The sequence below is a fragment of the Haliotis cracherodii genome, unplaced genomic scaffold, assembly GCF_022045235.1.
Source record: "Haliotis cracherodii isolate W230 unplaced genomic scaffold, xgHalCrac1.p SCAF_6, whole genome shotgun sequence".
NCBI lineage: Eukaryota > Metazoa > Mollusca > Gastropoda > Lepetellida > Haliotidae > Haliotis > Haliotis cracherodii.
The window spans coordinates 12,070,030-12,090,502 of NW_027266319.1; the positions used below are offsets into that span (position 1 = coordinate 12,070,030).

At 39.0% G+C, this 20,473-nt stretch overlaps 2 protein-coding genes across 2 annotated transcripts; both read left to right on the forward strand.

Moving 5' to 3' along the window:
- Nucleotides 1-5,196: 5,196 nt before the first annotated feature.
- LOC139446243 (CHRNA7-FAM7A fusion protein-like) lies at nucleotides 5,197-5,796 on the forward strand. Its single transcript, XM_071227595.1, has one exon. It carries the CDS (start codon nucleotides 5,197-5,199, stop codon nucleotides 5,794-5,796), a length of 600 nt encoding a protein of 199 aa, XP_071083696.1.
- Nucleotides 5,797-10,706: 4,910 nt separating this feature from the next.
- On the forward strand, nucleotides 10,707-11,306 carry LOC139446245 (CHRNA7-FAM7A fusion protein-like). The gene has a single exon (XM_071227596.1). It carries the CDS (start codon nucleotides 10,707-10,709, stop codon nucleotides 11,304-11,306), a length of 600 nt encoding a protein of 199 aa, XP_071083697.1.
- Nucleotides 11,307-20,473: the final 9,167 nt, after the last annotated feature.

The following is a 20,473-nucleotide window of genomic DNA, read 5'->3' on the forward strand; positions in this document are numbered from 1 at the left end:
CAGTACTGAATATTGAATTTCCCTGTTTTGTATATTTTGGGATACTTTAGATTATGGAGCAGGATGTCCCAGTGATCCAGCGCCACATTTCGATATGCAATGTTCCGCCCCCCGTACATTCAAGGATCAACTTACTGATCTTTGATTGCCAGCTTGCCCTGATTCTGATCATTGGTTTGTCAGCACCATACAAATGCTCGTTGATTCCGCCAAATTGGCACATGTGTGGTTTTTAGAAACACTTCGTTTCTGTATACTAGTAGATAAAACACTTTCTTAAACACCTGTGGGTGGGAAAACCATTTGAGATAACTGGTATCAAACATGTGTGAGATCAAATTCCTGGTCAGTGATTGGCTACTCCGAGGTGATAACTTTCCAGATGGTAAGTCATTAATAGGTTGCTTGTGCTTCAGTCGAATGTCCACCTACGTCTGTGTTGAACGTAATGGTTTCAGAGTGTTAATAGATATAGTCCCGTGTTATGGGTTTTCGGACGCTTTAGAAACGTTCGCTTATCACAAGAACTGTAAAACATCACATTCACTTATTAAAGACAGCATTATCTAAAAATCAAGCCATCGTCTGAGTATTTACAATGTCTGTTGACACCACAACCCTCGTTATAGTGGGAGTAATTCGCGATAAACATGGTCGTCTGAAAACGTTTGATGTCCGAAAACATATGATCTGACGATATATATGTCTCTCCTCTTTAACCCTCACTTTTAAGTTGACCAAAATTCGAAATACATCACGCACACTAAAAGTTGTGAATTCTGTTGGAATTCCCTGTTCTGTGATATCATCCACTGTCATTTTAGGCAAAGCAAAATTACTGCGGGTTTAGAAATCTAAATATTGGATGTTTTGTCAAAGGATTGAATTTCAATAATAGCACATTAGTGATCACGGGAATCAGTCTTTCACCAAATCATCATTCTGAAACGTCGCCGAGGAACCTGGAATCGTTTAGAATGTTTTGGAAAATACCAAAACACGAACGCTGAAGTGCACTTTCCGCCATATTGGATAGTGTCCACGAAAATCACGTTTCAGGTATGCGGGTTATGAATATATATTATTAAAATGTCTTTCTGATATTGCAGTGAGTTAAGTATCAAAAATATATATAGTTTTTCAGTTTTGTGTACTGCTGACAGCTACAAAGGTGAGTGAAAAATATGATGAACATTGGCACAAATCCCTTGCTAAACCTGAACAAAAGATTATTTGATTTCACGATGAAAATCCTTTTGACATGCTTTGAATTCCCAAAAAATAAAATGTCTTTCTTTGTCAAACAGTGACAAGACTGGCACGCTTATCTGCTATTTCATTAACAGCTGTGTCTGCTGGGATACATACAACATCATGCGATATACTATTATATTTAGAAGTGAGAGAATTGACTACACTCAAGTTATCATGCAAACGATTCCAGAAAAATCAATTCAAAGAAGAAGGACTCACTCTGAAACTATCATTGCATCGCCCGACCAAAACAAACCCCTCATTCTCACAACTGTTGCATCTCAAACTGCAATAGGGTACATTTTAGGCCAATTTGATCTTCATGGAGTAACTTGGAATGGTGTTGTTAATTCATGTTTTTTGTCCCTACAAGTATCTTCCTGTTCTGATGATTTGTATCGTTTCTTTTGCTCGTCAGTTTCCATGTAAAGTCATCTTAGAGTACGAACCACATCCGCGTATAAGAACACAAATTACGTCATAGGAAAGTGTATTCCAAGGTAAAAGTTAGGCCGAAAAGAAGCCATGTGTGAAAGTTGTGAAACATCATTAGACATATGCAATTTGTGCAATCACATTTAATTGGATCATTTCAACATGATATATATTTAGTTGTATTTCAAAAATATATTTGAAAAAATGATATTGGCGAATAGGTTGAATGTCTAATATTTAAATATGGGTGTTGGATGGTATCTTTTCCTCCTCAGACTAGTATCCAGTTTGGAGGAGAGACTTCCAAACACTCCTCTCTGAACCAGCTTGGCATCATGGGACTTCTTAAAATATATATTCAACTACGATTTGAAAAGCCAACCAATTGATATGAATAGACCCGACTGTCACCATCATTGACATTACAGACAAAATACAAGATAACTGTGATATTGTTTTAAACATTTTCAAACCTTTTTATTCTATTTGTAGGAAACAATATAAAATCTCATTACCCTCTCTCTGACAATAGTTGTTTGTAATGCCTTATACAACTTAATCTTTATACTTGACAAAAAATCACTCTGCTACTAAACATCACTCAGTGATGTGAGTGAGTGAGTGAGTGCGTTGGGTTTTACACCTCTTTAAACATTATTCCAGTATCAGCTTCACGTGGGAGGAAAGCCCGAAGTGATGCAGGCCTCAGACGTTTACCCTTTCGGTGAAATCCAAGAGCACGGGTATGGGGCTGACAAACCTAGAAACATCGGGGTGAACCTGAATTCGAACCCACAATCATAGGTTTCTGGCGTGCCCAAGGGACCCAACTCTGCCCCTTAGACGACTGACCCACCCGTGCCCCCACTCAGTGATGTGAAATTGATTAAATATTCATGCAAATAACATTATTATATGCTTTCATATATCCCCTGCAAGAATATTATATTTATTTCACATGTCCGATATAACTAGAAGCAGTTCTGTAAAATTGAGATTCCCACTGGTACCCAACGGCAATGCAAACCTTCATTAATTCTTCAGGAAACGACAACGATGGTATAACATTCACTCAAGTCAATATTCATCGCTTCATTGAATACACTGTTTAAGACTAACATGGAAGGTTCTTTATATTCATGTCTGACACAAACAATGTCCAAACATCGTAATTGTCTTTTAGCAGTAATATAGCAGCCCACATCAAATTGACAGATCCTCGCTTCGCTTTGGCACGTCTCTCCTGGATACGAAGGATACCTACATAACGTCATTAATCGTTGCAAATATTCAGTTGTCATTGCGGCTGTGCTGTTTCTTCAGCATATTCCACACTGATACAGCTTTGGAAATGTTTGACTTGATACGCTCACCTTTTCGCAAACACCTGGTATCATCACTATTTGGTAGTGATTCATAAACGCATGCTCATGATATAGTCGGAATCGAACAATCGACTTATGAACGTGGAACGGGTTTTGTCGCTTTTATTGATAGGCAACAGTCATCTTGTCCCAATGAGATGTGAGTTGTTTTCCCCAAGTGATATTAATTGTGACAGAACAGAGAAAGTCATGGACCTGCCCACAGTGACATTGTGTCAAACGTAAAAAAACTTCTGAAAAGAAAACAGAAGAATGTAACGTCATGAACATTCAGGATGTGTGATGTCTGCTTTGCTTACAGGTCGCCATTGCATGGCAGGAGAACTGCTTTGTGGCGTCAGGTGATACATACTTTTGTATGCAAATTGTGTGGGGTGGGTGCTATCGGAAGTCAGGACATGCTTACCGTTTTTGTGAAAGTCTGGTGTCATCACTGATTTACAGTGTTCTTTTCATATAATTTTCAGAGCTGTTTGCGCTTTATGCCAAATGGAATTTGTACTATCGGTTAATCTTAACGAGTTATTCCCTTGCATTGGCAATTTATATTTAACGTGATTTGCCCAACATATACTGAACAACAAAAGTTCCTGTGACATTGAATAAGATCTAATGCAAAGCTATGTTTTTTTACCAAATCTGAAACAATTTCGGTTTGCAACAGACGAAAGACTCATGTAAGTGTTCAAATGGTTAAATTTGCCATACTATAAGTTATGTGAAAATTGAGCAACCAAAGGCTACTCATGATGCCCCTGTTTTAATGGAAGTAGTGTGCCTTTTTATAAACTGCAGGAAAAACTAAAATGTGAAACCTATTTCTGGAATCCACTCTCGTGTTTTGGTTGGCATTTAGCAAGAAATCGGCCTGAAATCTAACACACTCACTTACCAAGTATATTGCCTGTAATAAACGGGAGAAACTGAAAATATTTTGCATAATGTCTATGTGTTATAACTAATGATTACAATTCATTGACGTGACACTGGCGATAATGTATCATACAAAAAATATCATAATATGTCAATATATTTCACCCGGCAGAAACAACTGGAAACAATTACTGGAAGTAGTTTTAAAAGAGTAACTGTCCATCAGTTCCCAACTTCAAAGCCAACTGTCATTAACGCATTAGGAATGTTTTATGCTTGTGTAACATACACTCAAGTCCAGTATTGAAAGTGTTACTAAATGTGCTCCATTCAGTGTCTAGGATGTCACATGATAGGTTCTCTTTTCATGTCCATAGAATTCAATGTGTAAACATCGATGATGGAATTTGCAATGATGTAGGTTTGCAACATACAATTGTCAAAGCTATTTCAGTTGTTGATGGAGTACACAAATTCAGACAATGACTACACGATCCTCGCTTTGGCAAGTCTCTCCTGGATACGAACAAAACATTTATAGTGCCATGAATCATTTCTAATATTTTGTCACTGCGTGTGGACGTTTTCATTGCGGTTGTCCTATTTCGTCTTCAACGATAACTACACTGACATATTTTTGGAAATGTTTGACTTGTGCAGATGTGGCTTTATCGTCCTTCTCTGTCGCCTGACCCTGGGCTCTATTTCCTACAAAGAGAAAGACTTCCTGGACAATCTCACCTTAAACTATGACCCAAAGATCCGCCCCGTCTTAGATGGTTCCAATACGATGGTGGGTATCACAATTGGATTGTCCACAATTTTATCTCTGGATGAAAAACAGGAAGTGCTCAGTTTTAAAGCATGGGTTATAATGATCTGGAAGGACCAGCTTTTGGTGTGGAACATGACAGACGGCATTCCCAATACAGTGGCTATGCCCTTGGTGGATGTATGGTCACCTACCATAATGAATCTTGACTCTGTGACAGACCTGAGGTATCTTTATGATCAAACGGATTCTGTGCTTGTCCAAAAGGATGGTACAGTTATATATTCCTACGCAGGTAGGTTTGACATAAGATGCAAGGTGAATATACAACAGTTTCCTTTTGATCGTCAATCATGTACGTTTCACTTGCAAACATTCTATGCCCCTGTTACTAAAGAATATCTTCAGGTAGCAAACAAGTATTTAAATCTGGAAACATATAACCAAAACGGAGAATTTAACCTTCTCAGTGCATCAATGGCACTGCTGAAATTCAAGATTCGCAATGTCAGTCAAGAAATGATAGGGGTGACCATGGTCCTGCAGAGACGAACTATGTTCTACATCCTCAACAACATCCTGCCTGTCGTGTTCCTGTCCTTTCTCAATACCTTCGTCTTCCTGCTGCCCGAGGAGAGCGGAGAGAAGATGTCCCTGTGTGTCTCCATCCTATTGTCATATGCCATGTTCCTCACCCTCATCAACTCCTACCTACCAGCAAACTCCGACCACCTGTGTTTCTTCAGTGTCTATGTCACCCTGCTCGTGTTAATCAGCACGCTCACGTGCCTCGTCACAATCTTCATGCTGATACTACACACTCATCTTCAAAGGGGCATGGATGGTCCAAGATGGCTGCCAATTGCTTGGGGATCAGACAGCAAAGTTGGGACGACTGAACCACGGGTTAAGAATGACGATGTAGCTCCATACCAATCAGATGTGAAAGACAAAGCAAACAAGAAGTTAGACATGAAGGATGCGATAATCACTAAATGTAACAGGGTGGCATTTGGAACGTTCTTCACACTTACAATTCTTGTTAATCTGATATTTTTCATCTGCGTCTCTCTTTGATGGACACCATCACTGATATAGCAGAATATAACCTGTTTGACTACCAAACAATGAAATCAGTGCCGTCATTGCTTCCGTAACTCGTCAGAAAACTCGTTGTAGACAGTGATAGTCAAACCAGAAGGATGAGACGTATTTATGTGTGTATCTTCATCTGAAGGTTACTGATTAAACACTTCTTTGTGCAATTTGGTGATAAGAGGTTTAGGCAAGAGGTAAGCATCACTGTAGGCACCATTTGTGCTCTTGAGTATCTGTTTGTTTGTTCATATTAATCGGAAATTCTGCTCGGATTGACAAAAACCAAACAAGGGAATTTGACCAAGAAGTTTAACTTTAGCTTCAGGTGTATCAAGAATCTGGCATGTTTCAATAATTGTCAAATAGCGAATTTACTTACACTTATCTACTCGCCTGAACTAGAAATAAACGAGATCAGTGACTCTCTTTAAGATTTAGATCTTTGCATAACGATTTAGAGTGGCAAAACTCTCTCCAAAGGGCTGTATGACCAGAGGGATGACCATTCCCCACGTTTGAGGTTCAATCGAGCATGCTCTTTCAGCCACGATTTCAAAGAGCATCATACAACATTCATGGCATCTGTAAAGCTTTCAAAAGGTTTTATTGTATACTTGTCGAGGACATTTCCAATCTGACACATCAATGACAAAACATTACGTCCGATGCAATTCCCTTATTTTTATTTGTACCATATCTTCCCGTGTATTTTTCAGGTGAACAGTTGACTTGCGTTTGCATGTGTTTGTGACAGGTGCCATCGGTGTGGTAGGATATGCTCATCGTTTCTCTGTCACCTGCCACTATCCCTATTCGATGCACAAGGATATGATTTAGTCAGAATAGTACAATCGTAATGTCGCTTTTATATACACCTCTGGAAACGATTACACAGTACTGAATATTGAATTTCCCTGTTTTGTATATTTTGTGATACTTTAGATTAGGGAACAGGATGTCCCAGTGATCCAGCGCCACATTTCGATATGCAATGTTCAGCCCCCCGTACATTCAAGGATCAACTTACTGATCTTTGATTGCCAGATTTGCCCTGATCCTGATCATTAGTTTGTCAGCACCATACAAATGTTGATTCCGCCAAATTGGCACATGTGCACTCTGGCACACTCCGTTTCTGTATACTGGTAGATAAAACACTTTCTTAGACACCTGTGGGTGGGAAAACCATTTGAGATAACTCCGTGGTGATGACATGAGGTCAGATTATGACGGACTACTTTCCAGATGGTAAGTCATAGATAAGTTGCTGGTGCTTCAGTCGAATGTCCACCTACGTCTGTGTTGAACGTAATGGTTTTAGAGTGTTAATACATATAGTCCCGTGTTATGGGTTTGTGGACGCTTAAGAAACTTTCACTAATCTCAAGAACTGTAAAACATCGCATTCACTTATTAAAGACAGCATTATCTAAAAATCAAGCCATCATCTGAGTATTTACAATGTCTGTTGACACCAAAACCTTCGTTATAGCGGGAGTAATTCGCGATAAACATGGTCGTCTGAAAACGTTTGATGTCCGAAACCATATGATCCGACAATATATACGTCTCTCCTCTTCAACCCTCACTTCGAAGTCGACTAAAATTCGAAATATACTGAACAAAATTAAAAACTTCACGATCCTAAAATTTTAACATTTTGACCAGTTATCATTGTGGGCCCTTACTGTGTATTTAAACAGTAAAGGCCACGTATTGTCTTCAGATAACACCTGTTTTTGTGCAGGTGAATCTATAGTACAAAACTATAGCACTATAATGGCAAAATTGTTTTTTCACGTGCAACTGGTCACGTGGCCATAATACTGCACGTGTTTTCAGCCATACTTGTTCGCAGTCATTAACAAAAAAAGACAAGAAAACAAAAGTCCTTACAGCCATTTGTCATGCCACGCCTTTCAAATGTGCAACGTGAACGTGCCATCGGCATGTTGCAGGCGGGAACGTCCGTAGCTGAAGTCGCAAGGATGATGAGCTTTAGTCGACGGACTGTTTATGATTTACAGATGCGTCTACCGCAAACGGGTACCACCGCTGATCGCATTCGCCCAGGTCGACCACGTGTGACGTCACATGCAGAGGATCGTCAGATTGTCTTACGTCACCTCCGTAACCGATTTTTGACGGCTACATCAACCAGAAATTAACTGTTTAGGGGTAGACTGAGTGCGCAAACTGTTCGAAACCGTCTGACAACTGCTCACCTTCAAGAACGACGGCCATACTGCGGGCCGATTCTGACTCAATTACACAGACGTCAACGTCAATTGTGGGCACAGCGACACTTACGATGGACTCAGAGGAATTGGAATCAAGTCGTCTTAAATGATGAATCCCGATTTAATCTTGGATTTGCTGATGGTAGGGCGAGGGTGTGGAGGCGCCATCATGAAAGGTACGCCCAGTGTTGTATACAGGAAGTTGACAGGAAGATTGACAGGAAGGTCTCCCGACCTCAATCCCATCGAACACGTCTGGGATGCTCTTGGCAGAAGTCTGCGCACTCTCCAGAACCAACCACAGAATTTGCAAGATTCTCGTGCTTGGGACTTATGATTTAAACTGTTGATGTTATTACCGAATACCGTAGGTGCTTGGAACAAATTATGGTTACCACTGTTAATTAAAATCCTTCTTTGGACATTAATGATTGAAAATTACCTTCTCTGATACATTTGTCCGTTGTATATCACATATGGGATTACTTTTAAAAATGTGAAGTTTTTTATTTGACTCAGTATACATCAAGCACACTAAAAGTTTAGAATTCTGTTGGAATTCCCTTTTCTGTGATATCATCCACTGTCATTTTAGGCAAAGCAAAATTACTGTGGGTTTAGAAATCTAAATATCGGAAATTTTGTCAAAGGGTTGAATTTCAAAAATAGCACATTAGTGATCACGGGAATCTGTTTTTCCCCAAAATACCATTCTGAAACGTCGCCGAGGAACCTGGAAACGTTTAGAATGTTTTGGAAAATACCAAAACAAGAACGCAGAATGTACACTTTCCGCCATATTGGATAGTGTTCATAAAAATCACGTTTCAGGTATGCGGGTTATGAATATATATTATTTTAAATATCTTTCTGATATTGCAGTGAGTTAACCATTAAAAATATATATAGTTTTTCAGTCTTGTGTACTGCTGACAGCTACAAAGGGGAGTGAAATATCTGGTGTCATCACTGATTTTCAATGGTCTATTCATGTAATTTTCAGAGTTATTTGTTATTTGGAATCTGTGCTATCGGTTAATCTAATCTTCTCTGGCTTTGACAATTCATAGTTAACGTGATGTGCCCAACATATGTCAGATATGCTTGGACTTATGTTTTAAAGAAATGAGGCTATCCTAAGTAAAGGACACGGTATATGTTGATAAGACAAAATTCAATTTCATGTTTGGGATGACCTTATCATTGTTAAAGTTAATGATGAAATTTGATAACTGAAATGAACACATGAGTAAGGGAATAAACATCTAAAATAATTCAAAATGTCTACTGTTTGGTACTGTGCCTTTCACTAAATGAGATATATAACATAGTTATGTGAAAATGGAGCATGCCTTTTTATAAACTGCAGGAAATACTAATATGTGAAACCAATTTCTGGTGTCCACTGTTTTGGTTGGCATTTAGCAATAAATCGGCGTGACATCCAACCCACTCACTTGCTAAGTAAACGGGACAAACTGAAAACATTTTGTATATTGTCTTTGTGGTATAACTAATGAATACAATTCAGTGATGCGACACTGACGATAATGTATCATACAATAACATCATAATAGGTCATTATACTTCACCCGGCAGAGCATTAATTGTTTGAACACATACGACTGGAGACAATTACTGGAAGTGGTTTTGAAACATTAACTACCTATCAGTTCCCAACTCCAACTGTGATTAATGTATTAGGAATGTTTTATGCATTGTATAACCATTCAATGCCAGGGCTGTCACATAGTAGGTTCTCTCCACTCATGTCCACATAATACAATGTGCAAACATCAATAATGTAATAGCAATAATGTAGGTTTGCAACATACAATTGACAAAGGTGCTACAGTTGGTGATGCCGTGTGCAAATTAAGATAAAGACTAAACGATCCCCGCTTTGGCAAGTCTCTCGTGGACACGAACAAAACATTTATAGTGCCATGAGTCATTTCTAATACCGAGTCTCTGCGTGTGTCCGTTTTCATTGCGGTTGTCCTATTTCGTCTTCATCGTTAACTACCCTGACATATTTGGGAAATGTTTGACTTGTGCAGATGTGGCTTTATCGTCCTTCTCTGTCGCCTGACCCTTGGCTCTGTTTCCTACAAAGAGAAAGACTTCCTGGACAATCTTACCTTGAACTATGACCCAAAGATCCGCCCCGTGTTAGATAGTTCTAACACGATTGTGAATGTCATTATGGGATTGTCCACAATTTTATCTCTTGATGAAAAACAGGAAGTGCTCAGCTTTAAAGCATGGGTTTTAATGACATGGAAGGACCGGCTTTTGGTGTGGAACATGACAAATGGCATTCCTAATACAGTGGCTATGCCTTTGGTGGATGTATGGTCACCAACCATAATGAATCCTGACTCTGTGACAGACCTGAGGTATCTTTATGATGAAACGGATTCTGTGCTTGTCAATAACGATGGTACAGTTTCATATTCCTACGCAGGTAGGTTGGACATAGGATGCAAGGTGAATATACAACAGTTTCCTTTCGATCGTCAGTCATGTACTTTTCACTTGCAAACATTCTATGCCCCTATAACAAAGGAATATCTTCAGGTAGCAAACAAGTATTTAAATCTGGAAACATACAACCAAAACGGAGAATTTCACCTTCTCAGTGCATCAATGGCATTACAAAAATTCAAGATTTACAATGTCACTCATGAATGGATAGAGGTGACCGTGGTCCTACAGAGACGAACTATGTTCTACATCCTCAACAATATCCTGCCCGTTGTGTTCGTGTCTATTCTCAATACTTTCGCCTTCCTGCTACCCGAGGAGAGCGGAGAGAAGATGTCCCTGTGTGTCTCCATCCTGTTGTCATATGCCATGTTCCTCACCCTCATCAACTCTTTCCTACCAGCGAACTCCGACCACCTGTGTTTCTTCAGTGTCTATGTCACCTTGCTCGTGTTAATCAGCGCACTCACATGCCTTGTCACAATATTCATTCTGGTACTTCACACTCATCTACAAAGGGGCATGGCTAGTCCAACATGGCTGCCAATTGCTTGGGGATCAGACAGCAAAGTTGGGACGACTGAACCACGGGTTAAGAATGACGATGTAGCTCCATACCAATCAGATGTGAAAGACAAAGCAAACAAGAAGTTAGACATGACGGATGCGATAATCACCAAATGTAACAGGCTGGCATTTGGAACGTTCTTCACACTTACAATTCTTGCTAATCTGATATTTTTCATCTGCGTGTCTCTGTGATGGACACCATCACTGATATGGCAGAATAGAAAATGAAATCATTGCCGTCATTGCTTCTGTACAGTAAGAGTCAGACCAGAAGGATGAGACGTCTGTTATGTGTGTATCTTCATTGAGAGGTTACTGATAAAACATTTCTATGTGCAATGTGGTGATGAGACGTTTAGGCAAGACGTAAGCATCACTCTAGGCACCAACTGTGCTCCCCTTCTTGATAATCTATTTCTTTGTTCATATTAATCGTAATTTCTGCTCGGATTGGCAAAAACAACTCAAGGGAATACATGTGTACATGTCGAGGACATTTCCAATCTGACACATCAATGACAAAACATTATGTCCGATGCAATTGCCTTTTTTCATTTATACCCAATCTTCCCGTTTATTTTTCAGGTGAACAGTTGACTTGCGTTTGTATAGAGATTTGTTAAGATAATTGAAATGTTTTAGTCGACTTTCATTTACACAAGAAACGATTAATTTCCCTGTTTTGTATATTTTGGGATACTTTAGATTAGGGAGCAGGATGTCCCAGTGATCCAGTGCCGCATTTCGATATGCAATGTTCCATCCCCCGTACATTCAAGGATCAACTTACTGATCTTTGATTGCCAGATTTGCCCTGATTCTGATCATTAGTTTGTCAACACCATACAAATGCTCGTTGATTCCTCCAAATTGGCACATGTGTTGTTTTTAGAGACACTTCGTTTCTGTATGCTAGTAGATAAAACACAATCATCTTGACAGATGAGATGAGATGAGATTAACCTGTCGATAAATCTCAGGTTAGGTTCAAGAGTTAACCTTATCGTGCGCAGCATTGTCCTGTTTTCGTTCATCGTTTATCTTCAGTAATAAGTTCATTTGTGTATAACATTTGTGTTTGCGTCAGTAATAACATAATAGATGTAGAAACTATGTTTATTTTGCCGTAAATTACCTTAAGTTTGTATTCCGATAACTGACTGCACAGAGTGACATGCCAGGTTACTAGGCCGCGCCATTTTGAATCATGATATCATCGATATTTGTGTTCCCTCAGTTACATTACAATTATTGCAAAAAGTGACGTATTTTAAGTTCCTCAACTTCTGTCAGTTTGTTAAGTTGTTATGTTAGTCGAATGCTTTGTGGTATAAAATGATAACACAGTACATATTCGTTCGATGACCAGCTGTGACGTCACAGTTTGTTTACTGTTAGAGACGGTCAGCTGGTTGTGGCGTTGTGGTTGTTTTTACGGTTAAGATCCCGTTAGATTGAGATCAGCTGTGAATGAATGCAGTGGCTTGATATTGTGAGTATGTCAGTAGCTTACCACAATGCCACACACATATCTTTGTCACTGTTTTAGCTCCTATATTGTATATTTATTGAATAATTTAATATATATATCCTTATTAATAGATATACTTGCTAGTTTGAGTTGTTGATTCATATAAATAAATTGATAGTGTTATTGTTGACAATGATATCCTGTTCTGTGTTTATTTGAACATGCAAACTGTGATACCATGTCCAGTTAAATGAAACCCCAAGATCCATCACTGTTTTTGGTGTCAGAAGTGGGATATCTTTGGAATGTTTTATAACAATTGTGTAAAAAAGAAAATAATTTATTTTTTTGTTTTTGTTGAAATGTTGCCGTTTTAAATCTGATCATATTCAATAGATAATCATCACCAAGAAGGTCCACCTTACTATCTCAGGTCACATGCACCCATTGCACCCGCCGTGGAGAATGTCAGACCTATAAAGAGTAGTAATGAAACGATGGATAGTGTTGGCCACCAAGGGAATCCTATACAATCGTTCAGCGAAGGACGTGTGGGTGATCCTAATAGGCAGCCAAGTACACTTACTGCACCTCAGCTTCGCTGGTCTAACCATCACGTACCCAATGACAACTCTCCTGATCCATCTACAAAGAGGAGTGAAATATATTGGCATATGATAAACATGGGCACAAATCTCTTGCTAAACCTGAACAAATATTGTCTTCAGCAACCCATACTTGCTGTAAAAGGCGACTATGCTTGTCGTAAAAGGCGACTGACGGGATCGGGTAGTCAGGCTCGATGACTTGGTTGATACATGTCATCGATCCCAATTGCGTGGATCGATGCTCATGATATTAATCACTGAATTATCTGGTCCAGACTCGATTATTTACAGACCGCCGTCATATAGCTGCAATATTGCTGACCAAACCAACCAACCAACCAAGCATGATGAAAATCCTTTTGACATGGTTTGAATTCCGAAAAATAAAATAACATTATTTGTCAAACAGTGACAAGACTGGCACGCTTATTTACTATTTCATTACCATCCGTGTCGGCTGGGATACATACAAAATCACATGATATACTAGTATATTTAGAATTGAGATAATTGCCTATACTCTAGATGTCATGCAAACTTTCACTTTTCGATCCAGTTGCCCCAAACTCAATTTTGCCGCTGCCATCGAGTCAGTAAAAAGGATCGATCAAGACGAGGCCTATTTGTGCATAGAGCATTCTTCTGATCACAATTCCAATTTTCACCTTTGATCCAAATTTGTTTGATATCATGTGCTGGCTACATAGGCGCTAAAACACTTATACAGGGACGAGGGTTGGGCTTATTGGCAGTTCTGGCAAATTTCAATTCCTTCAAACACTGCTTTGATTATCGGCCTCAAAGTTTTCTTTTGTAGTCTAGCAGCCCCACTTTAACGCAGACAATTTCTTTTGTTTCATTCATGCCACTAATTACAAAGGCTGAAGCTTGACTGATATGAGTTCTAGGCCATAGATCGCAGTCTCCCTTTAAAATTGATAAGGTTTCGGAGGGTCAACTTGAAAAAAAGGTTTCCAAGGGAATTTTGGGAATAATATATACTCACACGCAAAAGAAACGCAAGTCAAGTATGCAGTATACATGTTATTTATTTTCAACAGTAAAGACAAGAAATACTATGAGGGCAAGATTGACAAAAATTTGACTGAAGACAGTTTAATGGATTAAAAGACAGATGACATAATTGGGTTTTTTCAAATGTTAAGGGCTTACACAGTTTCGGGTCAATACCCAAAACGTCAGTAAATACATGGTGTGACCACCATTAGCATTGATCACTGCCACACATCTCCTGTACATTGAGTGGATCAGACGATTTGTGAAGGCCCTAGGGATCCTCCTGCACACATCCAGAGCAGCTGTGCGTAGTTCATCGGCAGTTGTAGGGACTGGGCGCATATTGTGCAGATGCCTTTGAACCTCATCCCAAAAGTGTTCCATGGGGTTCAGATGAGGGCTGAGGGCTGGTCACAGTAGGACACGGATGTTGTGTTTTTGCAGAAAGGTCATGGTAGCTCTGGCAAAATGGGGACGAGCGTTGTCCTGCTGGAAAATGTGTTGTTGATGTTGTGCAAAAAGTGGAACAACGTGGGGTCTGATCACTTGGTCGATATACCGCTGAGCAGTGACGCCGTGTCCCCGACCTTGACCAACATTCAGAAGTCACATGGGTCCAAGTCTCGCATTAAGTCTAATTCCTGCCCATATCATGACGCTAGGTCCACCCCATTTATCCCTTTCCACAACGTTTCTCTCAGGGAAACGATCACATCAACGCCGCCAAATTCTGACTCTTCCGTCTGCATGGGAGACACAAAAGCGATTTTCATCAGAGAAAATGACACGCCTCCACTCACGATGACGCCAATTGTGATGACCCTGTGCCCACTGAAGTCGTGCTTGTCGATGCCGTGGTTGGAGAACAGGACGACGTGCTGGTCGGCGACATCTGAGGTTGTTGGAACGGATACGTCGGATCACAGTGTCCCGGCTAATGTGTCGATTATGTGTTCCTATGGTCTGTCGAGCACTTTCACTTGCAGCTAGGAACGGATGACGCTGGTGTTGACGGGTAATCTGCCGATCATGTCGAGGTGTGGTGACCCTAGGACGACCGCTCCGAGGAAGGTCATCTGTGGTCTGTGTAGCATTGTATCGATGCAGGAGACGGTAAATTGTGGGTATGTTAACGTTGAAATGACGGGCAACATCTTCGACAGACTCTCCAGCTTCCAAACGTCCGATAGCCTGGTTTTTCTGAATTTGAGTAAGGCGTGGCATTGTTGACCAAGGAGTGGTTGGTCCAAGAATCGGCAACAGTTCTATACCCAATACAGTTCGTGACAGTTCGTGCATTTCCGATTTCGCGAGAAATGGGTGCATGATACCCACATATTCATTGAAATGGTGCGTTTTGGAGATTCGTTTTTTATGTTGCGTTTTTACTCGGGGCTTCCAAAATGCAACCAAAAATATTGATAACACCATCAGGCTTCACTACATGCTAAAACTCGTATCAATTTATGGTTCCGTGTTTGTTACCTATTAGCTTAAAGCAACTTGCGTTTCTTTTGCGTGTGAGTATACAATAATATGTTTTTATCCGTACAATTATATTTCTTGTTTTCTTTTTCTGTCGATCTGCTGAATTCAATGCCTGTTTATGGCTGGAAATATGAGTGAGTGAGTGAGTAAAAATTGTACATCGCATCGGCAATATTTTAGCCATATCGTGATCAGAACAAGGTAGTTACACAAATTAAAGTGAGTCAGTGAGTTACAATTTTAAGTCATATCGGCAATATTTTAGCCATATTGTGACTATCACGGGTTAAACAAAATAAAAACATTGAGACTTTTATAAAATCCTGCTAACGAAGGACAGTTAAATAACTAGACATATCACAGAAAACGATTTAAAATAAAATGGACAGCACTGTACATAGAAATACGTGATAAAACGGACTATAGATCGCCAGCAATTGAAGGTAGATCACCATACTGGGAACCATGGGGACTTACAGTACTGTTGCTACCTGCATGGACCCCACCAGCAACACCACATCGTCTTTAAACATGTATCATTAATGGCAGTTCTCCAATTCTTAATAAATTCGTCTATATATTCACGAACCGTGAATGTATATAGATAATACTCAAATGCTAGAAGTGATTTATATTCTGGATACAGACATACTAGTAGTTTATTTGATTTACCCAAAAATGGAATACAGCTCTTAATCTCTGTACAAAGTGTAATTAAAATAATATTATCACCAATTTCTCGTGTGATTCATTCAAGGTCATAAGTCTTTTTTACATTTGAAACCCACGTTGCGCGATTACATTGATGTAAAGATCCACATAGCAGATAACATTATATATCTGTTATTAGACACTGACAACAATTTCAACCAACAAATCTCTTGTGATAGTCAGCAAAACAACCGTATCTACCACATTCACCAAGTACAGCCACATGTTTACCTACACCTTTAGCATACTTGAACACTTTTATAAGAAAACACTCGATATATTTTAGAATATCACCACTTGAAATTTATTTAATATGTGTATCAACATTTTGTAACAGATGGTGAAACATTCTGTAACTTGAAGTGTAACTGTTTAACATGACCTCCAACTTAATTAGCTTTAAGAATAAGACCATATTTATAAAACCTATTTGAGGACAGCAACTCAAGATAATTATAGTACGTAGATCTTTTTACATGTTCATTTCCACACATCCATTTTGCAGTGCTTCCAAGTGTACCACCATTCCGAAAAGTAAGATTTCTGTCTTATCTACATTAATTTGTAAGCCCCATCTAATCCTAATTTCTTTGAAAACATTGCATTTCTATATTATACCAATAACTGTCATCAAAGGGTCTTCTGCATATAACAATAACAATATATCTAGTTTGTTTCGGTTTGTTTGTTGTTTAACGCCGCACTCAGCAATATTACAGCTATATGACAGCGGTCTGTAAATAATCGAGTCTGTACCAGACAATCCAGTGATTGACATCAAGAGCATCGATCCACGCAATTGGGATACGATGACATTCATCAACCAATTCAGCGAGCCTGACCACCCGATCCTGTTAGTCGCCCTTCACGGCAAGCACAGGTTGCTGAAGACCTACTCTACCCAGGATCTTCACGACTTTTGAAGATACTTTTGAGATACAATCGAGCATGCTCTTTCTACTAAGATTTCAAAGATCGTCATACAACTCTTGCTCAGAAGTTGTTTTATCAAGGTTACACCATTCAAGGCCTCAGAAAGCTTTTTAAAAAAATGGTATGGTGGACGCAAATTTAACAAATTTAACGATGAAAAAATATGTCCGATGCAATTCCTTATTTTCATTTGTAGCAAATCTTCGCGTTTTGTTTTTCCGGTGAACAATTGACTTGCCTTTTCAGGTGTTTGTGACGGTTGCCAGCGACAACAGTATGCTTACCTATTCGCGAACAACTGGTATCCTCACAAATTCATAGTGATTCATGAACACATGTACACCACATACTAGTAGTCGGATTCTCTCACAGTCGACTATGTTTTTGACAGAATTTTTTCTTATGAATATGGAAAGGATTTAGTCGCTTTTATAAAATACAATTTAATCTCCAAAATGAAAAATAACCTTTCCTCCTGTGACATGCAGTTCAAAGAGCCTACATGGTCACTTAATGAGTTTCACCAAGCTAAATAGAAAACAGTCACATGATAAAAACTTTTAACACCTAATCCAGAACAAGCCAATATTTAGTTTTACTAAACCAGAATAAGTTTCCACAGGCGATAAAAACTACGAGTTGAAATACCTCACGAATGTACTAGACCTGAATGTCAACATAGTTGACATTACAACTGCAATACAACTGCAAAACAACTGCAAAACACTACCACCAACACAACATCATTTTTATATTGCTTCAGACCTGTATACTTTATATTTCAGTTTCAAGAAACAATTAAGTGAGTTGTGACGCTACTTTAACAGAATTTGTGTGACATAACTATGTGCCTGCTGTGGTAATGGTCGAAGACGTTTACCACTTTGGTGAAATCCACGAACATGGGGATGATGCTGACAGACCTAGAAACCTAATCCATGATTCAAACCCACAATCATATATTTCTGGTGTGTCCATGGAAAGCAACTCGACACAGCGAATACCGGCGCCTTAGACGACTGTGTCACTCATGCCACCACGAAACAATATACAACCCCATTACCCAATGACACCAATAAGTAAGGATGTTTCTGATAATACAACGAAACCTTTAATACTTGATGCAAAATCGCTCTGCTATACAATCACTGATGATTAAAACGCTGTGATCTGATACTGACGACAATATATAATTGTATACAATTTTGCAGAAAATACAAACCTTATAAAGACCCTGATTTGGTTTTAGAAAGCACTCCTATTAAAGGTGTAAAAGAGGTTCTTGGGTATTATTGTTTATCTCCATTTAACCTTTTTACCACACATAAAACATTTGAAAAATAAATGCCTGAAGGCACTTGACCTTCTGAAAGTCGTTTCAAGTTCAAAGTGTACAGGGCACTCACTTATACGCTCTAAACTGGATTATGGCTTCATCATCTATGGGGGACTCTGTAAAAGTAATTTAAAAGTATTAGATAGTATTCATCAGGCTTTGCCTCGGAGCCTTCAGAACATTCCCTCTTAATAGCCTGTATGTGGAAGCTGATGACCCATCGCTAAAAACAACGTTGCATTAAATCATCTTTACAGTATATTTCTAAGCTGCATTCTGATCATTCTAATCCAGCCTACGAATGTGTTTTTAATCCTCCATATAAAGAACAAAAATACATCTCTTACTTCACCCCTAGGAATCAGAATACAATCTCATATTTCTGCTTCTCAAATTAATCTTGAAAATATAGCCCCAGCCAAACTCCTGTCTTCACCACCATGGCAGTTGGTAAAGCCAGTAGTGGATACAACATTAATTAAACTAAAGAAATCTGATACAAATCAACTAATTTATCAACAACAATACAATGAATTACGAAGCACATATGATGCTTACAAATCTATATTTACAGATGGATCCAAGGATGGTGCCGCAGTTGCCAGTGCCACCTTCATTGGATCCAGGACTATTTCGTCAAGACTACCGGATAATTGTTCCATTTTTACAGCTGAATCACATACTATATCAACAACACTAGAGTACATTTGTAAACAATCGAAACATAAACAATTTATTATAGTTTCAGATTCTTTATCCTGTCTTCAGACAATACAAAATCAGTCTTGCAAACATCCACTTTTAATCGAAATCCTTGAATTATATAATGATCTTGCTACTGGCCAATACGACATCGTCTTTCGTTGGTTACCCAGCCATGTTGGAGTCATTGGTAACACAATGATCGATGCGTCTGCAAAAGCACCTCTTTACACATCCGTGACACCACTTTTAATTCCATACAGTGATTATAAACCTGTGATCAGATGCTACATCCGAGATCTTATGCAACAGAAATGGGACACCCAAGTAGGTATCAACAAATTACATGAAATTAAACCAAATATCGGTTACACCTACTTGGGTTGTCAGTCCAGACTTGAAGAGGTAATTTTACGACTATGTCGTATTGGCTATAGTAGATATACTCACGAATATTTATTGAAAGGTGCAGATCGTCCATTTTGTATCCCTTGTGATGAGAGAAAATCACGGTCAAGCATGTCCTGCTTGACTGTATTGATTTTGCCATCACAAGGGATAACTATTTCACATCATCATCTCTCAAAGATCTTTTTAATAATATTACTTCTCTTTTAATTATTGGGTTTTTAAAAGAAATAGAATTGTATAATAATTTTTGATAATGTCTTGTATAAAATAAATGATCTTTTAAAATTGGTAGAATGAATTTATATCTGAGTTTGTTACTGACTGTATCCTCAAAAGGGGGTTGACGTAGTGAAAAATAATTGTCCCCCTGAGAGGATATCGTAAGTCCATGTCATTCAAAGAATATTTCTGCTTATTACTCCTTTAAACGTAGAATATTTGTAATTTTATTTGTTGCTAACTTTGCGTACAATCGCCAGGTGCTGAACGAATGATGTAAATCCTGCTGGGTTCCATGCAGGTTGCAAAGGTACTGTAAGTCCCCATGGTCCCCCCGACCCGTGAAGATCCGGGGTAGAATAGGTCTTCAGCAACCCATGCTTGCCGTAAAAGGCGACTAACGGGATCGGGTGGTCAGGCTCGCTGACTTGGTTGATGCATGTTATCGATCCCAATTGCGTGG

Coding starts and splice junctions, on each gene's coding strand:
- LOC139446243 (XM_071227595.1), top strand. CDS start 5,197: ATGGCACTGCTGAAATTCAAGATTCGCAATGTCAGTCAAGAAATGATA.
- LOC139446245 (XM_071227596.1), top strand. CDS start 10,707: ATGGCATTACAAAAATTCAAGATTTACAATGTCACTCATGAATGGATA.